This window comes from Antechinus flavipes, chromosome 1 (assembly GCF_016432865.1).
Source record: "Antechinus flavipes isolate AdamAnt ecotype Samford, QLD, Australia chromosome 1, AdamAnt_v2, whole genome shotgun sequence".
Classification (NCBI taxonomy): domain Eukaryota; kingdom Metazoa; phylum Chordata; class Mammalia; order Dasyuromorphia; family Dasyuridae; genus Antechinus; species Antechinus flavipes.
In genome coordinates, this window is record NC_067398.1 from 233113280 (window position 1) to 233130235 (window position 16956).

At 34.1% G+C, this 16956-nt stretch overlaps 1 protein-coding gene across 1 annotated transcript in view; it reads left to right on the forward strand.

Moving 5' to 3' along the window:
- Positions 1-16956, forward strand: part of SRFBP1 (serum response factor binding protein 1) — a 106330-nt gene that overhangs the window by 38114 nt on the left and 51260 nt on the right. Inside the window, exon 3 of the mRNA XM_051997881.1 lies at positions 149-221. Within this exon, the coding sequence (XP_051853841.1) occupies positions 149-221 (73 nt within the window). The remainder of the gene's footprint in view (positions 1-148; positions 222-16956) is intronic.

Sequence of the window (16956 nt, forward strand, 5' to 3'; positions counted from 1 at the left end):
ATGGTTTTCCATTAATGTTTGAGATTTATTTTATTTAAACTTTTAACAGAATTTTCTATATATTAGTAAATTATGTATATACATATCTGTAATGAATGGCTTATTTTATTAAAATAAATGTATTATTAAAATAATGTATTTTCTACAGGGGTACTGAAGATATATTATCAAAAAATCAAAGACGAATACAACGATTACTTGAGGAAATACATGCCATGAAGGTAACAATGTGTATTGATTTTGCAGTTTTGGTTTTTTCCTCCCTGTGGTATTAACTAATTTAAAAATTTCACGGATGCTTCTAGAGTCTTCACCAAAATATTGCAAATCAGCTTGACTAAAAAAGCATATACATGGAAATTATAAAACATTTAAGATTTCATTTTTCCATATTTTTTGCTGTCTCCAAGATTCTTAGAATAGTTTGAGTTGTGATCTGCTGAACTAAGCATGTTGTGCCACAGTTTTCTTTTATTTATTTCCTTGTAGTCAGGAAACCTGACTCGGTTTCCCTAAACTAGTTCTGCCTCAGTTTCCCTAATTGGTCCTGCCTCAATTTCCTTAATTGTTCTGCCTCAATCCCCTTAGCTGCAAACTCCCCCTCCTTCCCCCCCCAACCCCATCCAGTTCATGAAGACTGATATAACTCAGGGCTATTTGCTCTAAGGTTATAAATTGTCAATGTGTAAACTCAGAAAGGGGGATTCCAGACTTTGTGTCTATAGTCAGACACTTTCTTAACTCTCAGTTTGTTAGAATTTGTGGTCCTGCCTCCCAACCTATTGGAACCAGATTTATGGTTCCTGCCTGAACATTCCCACTCACCAAAGTTTGGACTCCACCCCCCTGCCTTTGTTTAGCTACTGTGTACAAATATGTCATTGGAAACGCGCATGGGCTGCTGGGGAGCTGTCTGCATGGTGGCTGGATCCTGGATTCTTGGAGACGATAGTCTCATTCAGCCCTGGCACCAAACCATAGATCCATTTGGTCCCAATAAATCTTTCCCTTTCAAAAAAATATTAAAAACTCTCTAGTCTCTCTTGCCTCAGTTTCTCTGACATTACAAGCACACATTTAGTAGTTTCATGCTATGATGTTGTGCTATGGTCAGGACTAGTACAAAAATTGATGTAGGTAGGTTATTTAGAATAGTAACATCATACTTTATTCACAGCTAGCTCAGTAAATGTTTGGGTGGTGACATCAGTTTTTCAGTTCAATTCTGTAGTCAATAGAAGTTCTAATGTCCTAGCAAGAACCCCATCTACCTCTTGTGCCCTCAGTCGTACTCTTCACTGGCATAAAGATCTCTCATTCTTTAAGTTGTAGAACTCTCATTTTCTAAATAACATACCATCAAATGTCTAGGAAACTTTCATTACAAACTTAAAACAACATTTGGTGGCAGCAATTATCTTAATTATGAGGTATATTTTGTATACATAGATGAATATTGCATGGTACTTTGGGCTGAGATATGGTAAAACAGTTATGAAATAAAAACCGTAAATGTAGCAAAGGAAATAGAGTGAATATCATACATTAAAAAGAAGTAAAGTTTTATTGTTTGTTTTTTAATTAAGGCATAGTACTTGATAGTTATTCCCAAAATATTTGAAGTGCTTCTTTGATTAACCATTGAAGTAAAATTACTTGACATGTGTTTCCTAGTTTTAATTGGCCTGTTGTTTTTTATTGTATATAACATTTTACTCATTAATCTTAATGGATTAAAATAGGGTCTCTGAATGTAGCAGAAAAGAGGTTTCTGTGTGTGTGTCTGTGTGTCTGTGTGTGTGTGTGTGTGTGTGTGTGTGTGTGTGTGTGTGTGTGTGTGTTAAACCAACATTCTAACCAACTTGCCTTGCCTTTCTATAACTTAACCCTGTAATTTCTACTGGATAGTCATTTTCATAGTTTTAAATTATTCAGAGGCTTTGAAATACTATATAATTGCTACGTTTATTTTACTTGGAAAGAGTGCAATGTGTTGAATATGGACAGATTTGGAAATGAAAGATATTATGAGTAACACAGACTTTGCCATGTAACAGCTATTTTCATTTACATAGAGAATTTTCGGTGCTTGTAAATTTGTATTCATAAACTGAGTACATCATACCTTTTTATTATCAGAGATAAGTTAGATTTTGTGATAATTTAAGTTTCTAAGATGTTCATGTAAACTTATTCATTTATATATTACTATAAGTTTTGTTTAACTTTTTGTATCCAGTAGCTAAGCTTCTAAAGACTCTTATAAAATTCTGCTTCCTGAGAGTCTCCAGTTCATTACAGGTGGAGTTATAACTTTATTACAACATACCTGTCGTTATAAAGTTAAGTTGTCTTGATCCATCTTTTTTTCTTAGGCTTTTTTGAAAATTGGATTAAGCTGAACAAAAACATAGTGGAAAAAAAACAAACACTCTGGGCAGTTAATTCTTGAGTGCAAAGTACCGGTCCTCAGATACTTATTTTGAAAATTGATGATTTTCTCTTAAAAGAAAATCAATACTAAGAGCAGTTTTCGACACTGAAAAAATCTCTTCTCAAGGATATGTCTATTATGTATTAAAAATGAGAGTATCAAAGAAATAGGACAATGCAGAAAGCACACCATTTCAATTAAATTTAATGAAAGATTTCTAGCCATCCCCCCTTCTAGAAGAATTTTTTTCCTTGGCTCAAACTATATTTTGATTTATTTTCTTGCTCGTGGAATACCAGCCTGTATTTGCTTTCTATGATAATAGGATATTTTATTGCATTATAACTTTTTAAATGAAGATTTAAGATATTTTTAGAAATGAAAGTGCCCATTTTTCTATCCAAGAAAAATATACTAATTTTTATGATATCATAAAATCATAATGTTCCAATTTAATAGACTTTATTAATGTGACAAATCCTGCCTTTATTGTTCTTTTGAATTGAACCAACATTTGTAGCATGAGGATATTGAATATGTTATGATTTATGAAACTTTCTGATACTATTAGAAGTTACTTATAGAGTCCCAACAGTTTAATACTCCAATTTTATATATGAGTGATGGTTGAGTGTAGGTTATTGCTTTAAATACTCCACATTTGCAGGAAATCTTTCATAGATCTTTTAATGCTCCACTACAGAGGCATCTGAAATTTTGCAATCTACAATATATAGCAAAGATTCTTCTCCAGTTTCATTAGCATTAACTATGAATTTTGAACAAAAATTTAGTAAGTAATATACTTCTGGATGGTTTGTGAATGATGTACATCTCTCCAAAGTATAATTTTTTTTCATTTTTAGCTTTATGCTGTTTAGCTGAGAATGAAGAATTCTCTACTTCTTGGTCAGAATTGACTTAAAATACAACAAAAACTGACTTAACTGCTCCCTTTGAAGTGATGTAACAGAAACTTTACAGGTCCTTATCAAAATTACTTAGAGGGCTTTCTTTAAAACCATTGCCAACAAGTTTTGATATAACCCTGTTTTCTTCTTTGATCTTGTTTTGCTCTTTTCCCAGTTGCAATGATAAAAAAAAAAAGAGCTTCTCAGGCTTTAGCTTTTGCCAAAAGAGAAAAGGTTTGAGTTGATAGGGGTTTTGTTAAAAAGAATTTATGGCAGAATCAGCCTTTAGAGAAAGGTAAAGAAACCTGAAATTAGCTTTTTACTGATTCTCCATTCTTTACATACTTTTTTACTCCTTTTCTAATGTAGAGGGAGAAGAATATTCCCTTTGTTATTGAGATTTGATCACCTGCCTGCTGGTACTTCCAAACATTGAAATATATTTTCCTATCCTCTACTTCTGTTAAGTGAAGCAGATAGCATATAAAGCAGTCATATATCGGCAACCTGTTCTCTCTCCTGCTTAACCTACTATAATGGAAAGGTCATTCCACTCCCTAATAATCTCTCCCCTAAATAATTTCTAATGCTGCACTTTGAATTTTGTATTTACATGACTTCACTAGCTCTGTCCTGAGATGTTGTAAGATCCAAATTATATAACTGGATGTAAAGCATTTTGCAAACTTTAAAGGGCTATATAAATGCCAGTTATTATTTTTAGCCTGCAGTCACCAGCCTTCCATTCTGGTAAAGACTTTATTCCTTGAGCATTTTACTGCACTTCTACTGAGCTTAGACAGTGTTTCTTTCTTTTTTTTTTTTTATATTTTATTTTATTTTATTTAATAATAACTTTATATTGACAGAATCCATGCCAGGGTAATTTTTTTTACAACATTATCCCTTGCACTCATTTCTGTTCCGATTTTTCCCTTCCCTCCCTCCACCCTCTCTCCTAGATGGCAAGCAGTCCTATATATGTTAGATATGTTACAGTATATCCTAGACATAATATATGTTTGCAGAACTGAACAGTTCTCTTGTTGCACAGGGAGAATTGGATTCAGAAGGTAAAAATAACCCGGGAAGAAAAACAAAAATGCAGATAGTTCACATTCGTTTCCCAGTGTTCTTTCTTTGGGTGTAGCTGCTTCTGTCCATCATTTATCAATTGAAACTCAGTTAGGTCTCTTTGTTAGACAGTGTTTCTAGAGCAACAGAGTGATGTGCTGATAAATGTTGAGGGAAGGGAAGATGCAAGTACACATACTTTTAAATGCATTATTAATACTTTGTAAGTCTAGAAAATCAATGAAATGGCAAATCAGGCCCTAATTTGTAGTGATTGCTCATTTCTGAGGTATAAATGCTCACTCTGAAAGTTTAATAATAGACTCTAAATAAGTAATAGATTCTCCACATTCATTAATCTGAAACAATTATCAGGACCTCATGAAGAAAACATAATGATTCTTGCTAAAAATCTGTTTTCTCCTTAACCTCAAAACATTGTTTTACTCTGGGAAAAGAAAGGGAGAAAGCAAAAAATGACCATGTATGTCTAATGTACTAGATGCCATGCAAAATACATATACTATAGAAGGGAGAATTGTCCCAAATTCATAGTAGACAAATCCAAGAGCCAGCAGTCATCTGGGATCTCAGCTGAACTAAGTTTGAATAATAAGAAGGGTAAACTAGAAAGCTCTCTAGTATAATCATCTAATATAATATCTTAAGTGTACTGAAACTCAGTGCCATAAAAGTGACAGGGAATGTGTTTTTAGAGGTATATTTGTTTTTCAGAAGGTTCCCAAAATGGAAATAACAGAATTATCAATATATATTAAGATTTTTTTATGTGAAAGAATCCAGGAATTAAAGGAATAATTTAGTGAGTAGGTTGTTTGGGCAGAGCTATTATAGGCAGAAACAGAAGCCATATTATTCAATTTAACAAATAATAAGCACCTAATGCAAAGGAAAAATAAGCGAATCTTGTCCTAAGGAATCTTTCATTTATGCTAAGATGTGGGAAGGATATAGATAACAACTTATAAACTCACTTGACTGAAATAGATAATGTGTAAAAGAGATTGATATGAAATAATGCTGAAAAGATAGGTAGAAATTAGTTTGTGGAGAGCTTTAAATGCCAGGTTAAGTCAAAAGGGAACCATTGAATATGTTTGAGAAAGGGAAGTGATATAGATCTCTGGGGAAATTCACTTTGATAATTGGTTATGTGTAGGAAGAATTGGAAATGCAAGATACTAGAAGCAGGAAAGCCAATTTGAAAGTTACTGCAATATCCTTGGCAAGAATTTGTAGCTTTGAGCTAGTTTAATAAACTGAGAAAATATGGAGTAAACTGGTAGCAGGAATGAAAAAAAAATTTAAACATTATTAAATATTTTAGTGTAGGTAAAACACTGTGCTGAGTATACTGAAAAAGTGAGCCAGCCCTTACTCTTAAGAGGCTTAAATTCTAGATCGCACCTAGGGAAGGATTTAACTATAAGTCAGATTGAAAGTTTTCATGACCTTGAGTTTTTGTGGCAAAGCAAATAATATCTTTTCTTTAAAGTAATTCCCAGTGATAAACTATGTATCAGATATTCAACAAATATTCAAAGAAACCACTTTGGAGATTTCTTTTCTGGGTCTTCAGTAGCTGTGGCTATAGCCCCTAAAGGAACAATTGTTAGGCTTTACTGCCACAGGGAGCACTAGTCTGGAAGCATTATCATTATCAAAGCTCTTGGATCCTAGAGCTGTCTCCTTAGAGATAGCTAGAGGGTCCTAGACTGTCTCCCTTCAATTTGAGGGGAAAATGCTAGACAAAGTGGCGGTGCTTAGACTTACCGGGCATGTGCTCCTCACAGCCTTAGAGTGCTTTACTGTTTCAGCTCTTCTGCCTTGCCTGCCTTTGAGTGCAGTTGTTTGGCATTTGGTGGAAATGGTAGCCTGTTCTCCACAGGATTACTTTTCCGGATGAAGGCTTTGAATTCCTGGTTTTAAGTAGGAAAAGTGAATGTTGCCATAACCAGGGTTTTTGGCCCAAGTTAAGTCTTATTAAACAAAGTTAGTTGTTGCTGGTGTTGGTGAGGAAGATGAGTCTCCCTTCTCTATAATGATTTTCCCCTTTAGTGATGGCTTTAGAAAGCATTGCCATTTTCAAGACCCCTAAAGGGGTCCTAGACTGTCTCCACTGGGTTCTGAGGGTGCATGGTGGCCAAGGTAGTGGTGGGTACTTTGACATACCTGGCCCATGCTCCTAATCAGAAGAATAAAGGATAGGAGGTAAAAGAAATGGTAAATGAATATAAGATTGTAAACTGAGAGAGGAATTTCAAAGTTCTATATATACTGTATACAGCAGCACAATTAGAGATTATAGGATGATTTAAAAGATATGACTGTTTTGGGGGTGGCAGAAATGGAGTGAACTAAAGGTGCAGATTTTGCACCTTGAGGAAACTTGTAAATTGGAAGGTTAGAGCGAGGGGTCAGAAATGAATATTGAAGTTTCCAAGTCTGGTTACAAAAACTATGGTCCAGGTGCTTATTTTCTTGAAAAAAAAGTAGGGGTCCAGTGGATGGTCTTAGTAAGATTTGAATCAGATGACGTAGATGAATAAAATGAACCTCAGAGGAGAGATGATTCAATGATGGTAGCAATAGAAAGAAAGACTATACCTCTTATTGGCCCCATCTGTAAGAGATGATTAGAGAGCTGACCATGAATATAAGGGAGTTAAGTTTCTGTGAGCTGGAAAAAGATATCTAGAGCAAAGAAAAGTTTGCTTACAATAGACTAGGGTTTCAGAGATCATGATAGCTTTTTTGTTGTCAGTCCTTTCAGTTGTGTCCAATTCTTCATGACCCCATTTGGAGCTTTATTGGCAAAGATACCAAAGAGATTTGCCATTTCCTTAAGTTCATATTACAGATTAGGAAACTGAGGCAGAGAGGGTTCTGTCACACAGGGTCACAGAGCTATTAAGTATCTAAGATCAGATTTAAACTGGATCTTTCACTGTGTCACCTTGCAATCCCACTGGGTAAATGAGGGACTTGATAACGCCAAAGTAGATGGGAACTGGTGAGTGGGAAGTAGAAATAGGTGAAAATGTTTTTCTCCTTGGCAGTTATTGTCTTTTAATCACAGGGGTAAAGGGAGAACAAAGTAGGAGTATATTGATTGGTAGAGAATTGTGGGGCTCCCAGTTACCAAGGAAGAAAGGAGATTGGTTTTCTGAGAGAGTAAATACTGGACAGTAAGTAGAGGCAACTAGGTAGCATAGTGGCAAATGTTAGACTTTGAATTAGGAAAATCTGAGTTCAAATTTTACCTCAGATACTGAATAGTTGTGTAACCCTGGGCACATCACTTAACTTTGTTTGCTTCAATTTCTTCATTTGTAAAATGAGCTATAGAAAGAAATGGCATACCACTCCAGCGTGTTTGCCAAGGAAATCTCAAGTAGTGTCATAAAGAGCTGGATGATTGAAATGACTAAACAGCAACAAAATCTTGGATATCACAGATCTCTGATGATTTTGTTCTCCAAAGATGTAAGTCTTCACGTGCTTCTTGGTGCCTGAAGTTGGGACTACTGGTGTTTCTGTGATTAGCAGTAGAGATTTTTGGTTTTGTTGTTGTTATTGTTATCAGAGAATATGTTAGACTGAAAGAATCAAAGAGAAAATAAAATAGATAAGGAAAGATCATAAGCTTAGAATGGGAGCTTCAGTTATCCATTTTTTGGAGATTCTCATTCTCTTCTCTCTCCTACAGAGCAAACTGGTTAATAATGTCTTGGTTTGCCTCATTTATTATCAATTAAAAAGTAGAAGAATCAACAGTGGGAACTTTTATTTTGTTATCTGGTTCTTACTAAAAGGTACTGATTGTTAGGATTGTTTCAAACTATGAGGAAAGTGTCCACATTGTCTTAGAATTTATTATAGGAATAGGAATAGAGGTTAGATCTGTGATTTAATTGGAAAAGAGAACTCACAGGTGAGAAAACTTTTTAGGATATATAATAGAAAAAAAAATTAATCATTCATCATCATAAAATTGGAAAACCTGAATTTTATTCTGAATTTGGAGATAAGATTTTGAAAGGTTTAAAGAAAGATTAAGAAGGATGCTATGGATTAAAATTCATCAGAAATATCACAAGAATAGGCAAGTCACAAGAATAAAATGAAGACTCAAAATGAACCATTTGATTGAGAAGGGAAGGAAGAGTTGCCTAAAGAGAATTTTTCAGTATGTGGGAACAAATCAGTAACTTACATTTTACAAACATATTTTTTTAAATTTCAAAGGGAGATTATAATAGTGGTTTTGTTTCTATTTAATTAAATTTGACATCTACGTAGCAAGAAACTGGAAACTGAATGGATGCCCATCAGTTGGAGAATGGCTGAATAAATTATGGTATATGAATGTTTTGGACTATTATTGCAGTGTAAGAAACAACCAGCAGGATGATTTCAGAGAGGCCTGGAGAGACTTACATGAATTGATGCTAAGTGAAATGAGCAGAACTGGGAGATCATGTACACAGCAAAAAGAAGATTATACAATGATCAGTTCTTATGGATATGGCTGTCTTCCACAATGAGATAATTCAAACCAGTTCCAATTGTCGGCAGCCTGGGTTTGATTCCCAGTCAGGGAACCAAATGAGGAGATTCGACTCCCCTTGATTCAGTCAGGGAGCCAAATGATGAGGTTTATTATTGCTAGTGGGAAGTCAGCCTTTGCTAGAAAGACTGAATTCCTTGGTGGGCAGATCCTGACAGAGAAATAAAGCAAAGATGTTGAAGAATTATACATGCATATGTTTTGAAAGATAAAAAAGCTTTAATAATAAAAAAAGGAAAAAAAATTGACATCTACTTTTTAAAAAACAAGAAATGTTTAACAAGTTCAGAATTTCAAATATTCCACTTTGTTCTTCACAACATGTTCATTGATGATTAAGTTTCAATAAAAGCAATTTTAAAAGATGTAAATGTGAATGAATAAAGTGTCCCTTAAAAATTCAAAGTGAGATGAATCAGCATCAAAACAGGGTCTGGACTGAGCCCAACTCTCCAGTTCCCTAATAGTTCCCAATAGTTCCCCAATAGACTAAACAAAATAAGACACTTGTAAGTCACTCAGCAATTAACAACAAAAGCTGTATTTAGTCATATGAAGAAAAGGATATTCAGCAAGAGTAAGAATTCAGGGATTCCTTGAGTTGTTTCTTCACAGCTCCTTTGCCCATATTATCCATCACCCAAGCCTCAGAGTGCCCCCTGGATTTTTCTGAGATTGTTTTATAGGCTATGAGGAAGTGACTTCAATAGTCTTAAGTTCCTGTGCCAGTCAAGTCTCAAGAAATGTCTTGGTACCATTTAAGGAAAAATTAGCCTAACTTGTCAGGAGAGGGAGGAGTTATGTACCACTGGTCTTTAGAGTTTTATTTGGGAAAAAGGGAGCATCAGATAGAAAATAATAGTCCTGTTGCCCAAGGTGGGTTGGAATCATAAAAAGAGAAGGAAGGCATTGCAGCTGAATTTTTATTTTGCTTCTCTTTTCTTTGCCAAGGAGAATTTTAGAGAAGAAGAAAATAAAAATAAGGAATTAAAATCCTAGATAAGTGGGGAGATAGGAAGAATGCATTCTGCTTCCCTGTTTTGAATTCAAGTTAGCAGGGCAAGAAAACCTGCATCCCAAGATACTGAAATATTGGTAAATGTGATTGTTGCCACTGTCATTGTTGTTTAAAATAACATGGACAAAGTCAGAAGGAGAACAGGATTTTAAAAGGAAAAAATATTTTTTAAATGATAACTCTTGTCTTTATATCACATTAATTTCTAACTCTTCATTTATCCTGTTGCAAACCCTTGAAGTAAAGATTTTAAAAGAAAGAAAAGTAATTGAACTAAAACTAATCAACATATCTGTCAAACCTGGCAGTATTTGCAATACTCCATACCCAAAGTCCCTCATTTCAACAATGACAGAAAGAAAATACATTCTCTCAACTCTTCTCCAAGGCCTGGTCATTATAACTTTGTAGCATTCAGATTCTGTGTGTTGTTCTTTTTATGTTGTTGTGATGATCTTTTGTATTGTTGTTCTGATTCTGCTTGTTTTATTCTTTATCCAATAAGTGTTTCAGTACTTTCCTGTATTCTTCACATGTAACACTCCATCTCCTGTCAGTAGTTTTGCATACCTGGAATGCATCTTTCTTTACTTTGACCTCAGAGAGTTCCTGTCTTCTTTGAAGATACAAGTTGATCCTTCTCTTCACATGAAGCCCCTTCCAGGTCCCTCCCTACTGCTAATTGTAATGACTGCGTATTTAAAATCAGCCGGAGTCAGGAATTCAGGTTAAGGGAAAAATCTTCAATCTTTATTGAAGTGAAGAGGTGAATAAGGATTGTGATAGCAATATGGGCAAGAAAGATTGCGATAGCAATATGGGCAAGAAAGATTGCGATAGCAATATGGGCAGCTGCAACAGGAAGCCAGCTAACAGAGGGGATCTGAGGCTGAAAAACCATCGAATGGCAATGCAAGCAGTCTCTCCTTCCCCTTCCTTTTCCACTCCCCTGCCTCCACTCACCAAAATCGTCATTTCCTATATAACACATCAGGACTTGCACAAAGAGTGGGCGGGGGCCATTCTTTCTCCAAGCTTATATATTAATAGAGTATGGTCCAATTACTATTTAGCCTCATGTGCTTGGGACCTCAGTGCATCAACTCAAACCTCAGCCCATTACAGCTAATGATCTCCTTTACAAACTACTTTAACAACTTTGTATATAAAATGGATAAGTACAGTTACTTTGCAAGTATATTTTAAAATCATTTTACTTTTGTGCGATTGATATACTTATCTATATAATAAGTATATCTCTTCCATCTGAACATAAATTTCTTTCAAGTAGAAATTCATTCTTTTTTTGTACTGGTACATAATAGTGACTTAAAAAATACCTGTTGACTGATAAGTGATACTTGAGTTGTGTTCATCTTTGTGCGACTATTTTTTTTCCTCCCTTTTCCATAAGATTGCTCAACAAAAATTTATTAAGATCATAGGATCTAGATCTAGAAAGTATCTTAGAGACTCTCTAAGTAACAGAATACTGTTCCTGATTCCAAAGCCATTATTCTTTACACTCTACCTTGCTGGATTATAGAATGCTAGAACTAGAATTGATTTTAGAAATCATCTAGCACAGTTGGAACCAGAAGAATGACAGCAGCATACAAAATCTTAACATTCTGTAGTGCACTCTACTTTAATAGAGATCTTTTAAATGCTGAAATTCAGACATTGAACATGCAGCAATATGATTTGGTCATCACAAAATCAGTATTTCAGTTTTTCAAAAGCATTCCAGAACTTTAACATGTAGCTTTGTCTTGTCTTTTTCTCTTTAATAACCAACAATTGTTAAAATTTTTAAAGTTTTTCCATCAAAATAAATATTTTTACTAGATTGTTTCCTTTTTGTATAAAAAAGAAATAGAGAAATTTTCTCAAAATAAAGAGGGAAGGAAGAAAACAAGAATTTATTAAGCAGCTACTGTGTGCTACACATGTGCTTTTACAACTATTTGATTCTCACAACAACTCTGAGAAGATTGTTGTCATTGTTGACTCATATTTTATTCTTCATAACCCGTTTGGGATTTTTTTGGCAAAAATACTGAAGTAGTTTGCCACTTCCTTCTCCAGCTCATTTTACAAATGAAGAAACTGAAACAAAATGGGATGATTGACTGGCCCAGAATTATACAGCTACTCAGTGTCTGAGATCATATTGAATTTAAATCTTCTATGACTTTTATGAATTTTTTGTTGTTGTTACCACCCTGTGCAGAATGATATGATAATTTCTAAGAAGAAATTTTTTTAAAGTTTCTCTCATAGAATTATACCTCCTAGCAGCTATAGGAGAAATATAATCTGCAAAACCTGTGTTTTCTAGTTTTTTAGGTTTTAGAACTGATTGATTTTACTAATGATTAAACTCAGATCTCTTGGAAATGATTGCCCAGTAAAATGCTGACTATCTGTGTACAGAGGACTGTGCTAAGTGAAAGACAAAATTAGATAAAATATGGTCATCTTCTTCATTGTTCTTTTCCTAGTTCCTCGTGTGTATGCGCACGCGCGCATACACTCTCACACACACACACATTCATGTATGTATAATATACTCAAATAACTACAAAATACTAAGTACAAGTAGAATGTTTTGTGGGATTCCCAGGTGAAAAGGTCACTACTCCTTGGGGTCATTGGCAGTTTGATTTCCACCAAGGATTAAATAGTAATCCTTATGTCATATTATTCTAGTACTGTCATTGCTGAATCACTCTGGAGAATCAAAATCTATGAAATTTAAGTTTAAGACTCATCAGACTAGAGTGGATCAGTGAACTTCATTCTTACTAATTCGTGAGAATTATAATTATATTCATCATGTAGTTATATTGTGAAAATGGGTTTCTCTCCTTACATATACAGATTTTGAAGGCAGAAGAACCCACATTTATACAATTGTATTGCTGTGGACCTCAAGGTATATAAACTTTTTCTACTAATCTATAATTATCTTAAAGAGTTGCCTAGGGCCCTGAAAGGTTAAACAATTTAATTTGTATCATATGTAGTACATGAAAATATATTTTTATTATTATAAGGAATTTTTATTATAAAAACAAAGTACTGCATATGAAATTTGAGGAGTGTCTTTACAGATTTGGTAGTTGTTGGAAGATTTCTGACATGAGACATTTATGTGATTATGATATTAGATTTGTACTTGCAAATGAATGTAGTAGGAATCTAGTAGGAAAAGACAAAGAACTATTTACACTAAACTGTTGTTATTAATAGTATCAAGCAAAGCATAAAATAATAGGGATATATGTACTTTCCAGAGGTATTGATCAGTATTGCCTGATTTTATCTGCAGAATACAAATAGCAGAAACATTTCCTATTTATGGAAAAATATAAAAGGTGTTTCTGTTTGCAGGTGACAAGATATATAGAATCTTGGTACATACCAACCCCATCTCAAAAAGTTCTTTACTCCCATAGAGGAAGAACAGATGGTGTCATGAAGTTGGATAGACAACCTATTTACCTTAGATAGTGAGCTGAGGGAGCTGAGGGAGCTATCCATTCTCCAAACTCATATGACCTAGATTCAAGTCACATCTCTAATACTATTTCTGTGATCCTGATCAAGTCACTTAATTTCTTGATACCCTAGGCAACTCACTAAGACTCTGTAAGATTTCTGTAAATGGCTATCTTTATATTAGTGAAATCACTTATTTTTGGCCTTAATTTCCTCATCTGTTAAAGAAAGAGTTGGAAATAAAAAACAAATCCCATTTGTCTCAGTCATGCTAATATTATTTGACAAGGTTAGTATGCAGTTTTTGTATTGTTTTAGTGAGTTTTCTTTCTTACTGCTTAAAACAATGTTATATGTGATTTCATAATTTAGGGAACCTTTGACACTTATCATAGGCTGCATATGACCCACAAAAGTCCTAAATGTGACCCTCATCAGATTAAATTATAAGTGGAAAATATTAAACAAATATTTTTAATATATAAATAAATAATATTACATTTTAAAACTAAATATGTTAATCACATGGATTTAAATATGATTTACTAGCTTCCATTTCTATTGAAATTCCATTGAATTTAACTCCATTGGATTAGATCTTTTTGTACCAGAACATTATTCTTTTTTCACTGAAATTGTAATTATAAAGTGCCCTCATTTTTCTTTTTGAAAGCTTGTGATGACAAAGTATTTTAAAATCAGCCAGCATCAGGAATTCAGGTTAGGGGAAAATCCTCGATCTTTATTCTTAGTGAAGGTGAAGGAGAATCAGAGGTGAAGGAGAGGGGGTCGCTATAGCAATGTGTGCAGCTGCAACAAGACGCCAGCCAGCAGTCTCTCCTTCCGCTTCCCTTTCTACTCCCCTGCTTCCACCCACCAAAATCGTCATTTCCTATACAACACATCAGGACTTGCACAAAGAGTGGGCAGAGTCCATTCTTCTTCTAAGCATATATATTAATAGAATATGGCCCAATTACTATTTAGCCTCACGTCTTAGGAATCTCAATGCATCAACTCAAGCCTCAGCCCATTACAAAAGCCAAAATGAGTAGAACATATCTTTTAGATGTATTATTTTTAATAATCTCATGGTACCATTCCATACAATAAAAGAGGTCATTTATTAAGTACAATAACATCTTAATTAAATCCTGAATTATTCATCTTTCAGTACTGATGGTACGATGATATTTTATTACTCTTATTGTTATATGGAAACATGTTATTTGAGTCTTAAAAATTTGCAGAGTGGAACATTATTGCAAGAGCTAATGGCAACAATGTATAATATTCAGAACAGAGCAAACAATCAAGCAAAGTGCTATATTTGACTTAGAATCACCTTTGGGAAAAATTGATTCTCTTAATTATTCATAGAAAAGCAAATAAAAGAAAGCAAATATAATGAAAACATGACAGCATCTTTTCTAATCCATGTTATTTAAAATCACATTTAATGAAATGCTATACTTTGATGTATGATGTCAGGGGTATAAAGAAAACTTTTTTCATGATAAAAAATAATTTCATCAAATACATATATGTTGCTTAGATCTGGATCAAAGATATGGACACCTTTATCATAATTTTCCCACATGTGGGACATATGTCACTTTTTTCACCCTCCCACAAAGAGCCCCAGGAAAATGGTTATAGAAACTGGAGACATTTGTACCATTTTGGGGGAATGTCTTATAATGTGCAGACTAGCTTTCTGGAGGATCTCTGGACGGGCCTTAGTCTTTAGGTGGAGAAAAGTGAAGAAGGCAGGAGAGCCACCATAAGGATAGTCATAGATGGAATCCGGAGTGTCGAGTTTTCTCTGTGTCTGAGACTCCTCTGTGACTGTGTCTGAGATCCTTCTTCCTCTCCCTTTTGGGCCCATACCTTTTCCTCTGATGGCCCCCCTCATTCCAGATTCCATCAGAATTGATCTTCATATAATCTTGTTGTTGTGATCTCCTGATTCTGTTCATTTCACTTAGCATCATGTAGGTCTCACCAGGCCTCTTTGAAATCATCCTGCTGGCCATTTCTTACAGAAAAATAATATTCCATAACATTGATATACCACAATTTATTCAACCATTCTCCACTTGATGGGCATTCATTCAGTTTCCAGTTTCTTGCCACTGCAAAAATTGTTATTCATTTTTGAACAAAGGACTCCTTTTCCAGAATCAACACCTTTTGGGGCTTTTTTTTTTTTTTTTTTAAAGGAAGGAATTCTTTAAATGTTCAAATTAGCCCACGTAGAAGGGTATCAAAATGGTTCCCTATATGATGAACATCTGCTGCCATCTACTGGCCCAATATGTCAATGCAGATAACTTTCCAGAACCAATAGCCATCTGCTTCCATCTACTCAGGTCAGGTATTTATCTTTTTAGCAACTTAACTTGGAAAATCAAGTTTGCATTGCCTTGTGACGTGAGAAATTTGTTTCCAAGCCAAAGTCATTTTTTTTTTTTTTTGCTAATTTGGTTTAGATGCTTGCATCTAAATTTTTTTTTTAAAGAGTAAAATGTTCTTTTTTTCTAAACTGCAGTGGAAAGACAATGTGTCCTTTTTTAAACTTTTTTTTTAAAATATGTGAAATGAAGAAGTTGATCATAAACATGAGTTTTCCAGTTTCATAGTAATGAAAAAATAAAAAATACCTCCAGCAGTTTTGATATTATTAAGTTTTTCTATTAGTGAATTAACATTCCAGAAGTTTTCATCTCTCCTTTTCATCTATCAAGTGAGGGGACTAGACTAAGTGATACCAAAGGACCTGTCCAGTTCTAAAGAATTCTGCCTTTCATCATTTAGCTATGAGACCATAAGTCAAGGAAGGTCTTTATATTTAAAATTACAAACTTCTTTCATTAAATACACAGTGAAATGCTATCCTGTGATGATAGTGGGAACTTTTCTAGTGTTTTGTAATGTTACTCCACTCTGTTAAAGAGTGGAATAAATTCAACAGTGATGTGACCTCTATCTCTCTGCAGTCATGTTGCAAATAAACTAAATAGTTTTTAATGATAGAGGGCTTTGATTGTTCATTTGACAACACATCTCATAGGAACTGACAATATACTATGTTTTTCCATTTCACTTTTTTTCCTTCTTGTAGTCACATTTGATATGAAGTAAATTTGCTAATAAGATATAGATTCTTCCATGATAAAATATCACTAGTATATGAAATACCAAAATAATGTGCTTTAACATATTCTTTGACAGCAGAAGGTCCACTTATGAAATGGAAATGTCAGTGAAATTAGACATTGGGACCACAAAATTTCACTTATAAATAATGGGCATTTCAGGACCCCTGATAAGAATGGTCATTTGATATTTGAGAGATAATGTTGGGTTCTTCCACAAAGCCAAATGACTGGAATCATACAAAACAGCTGGAAAAAACTACTAT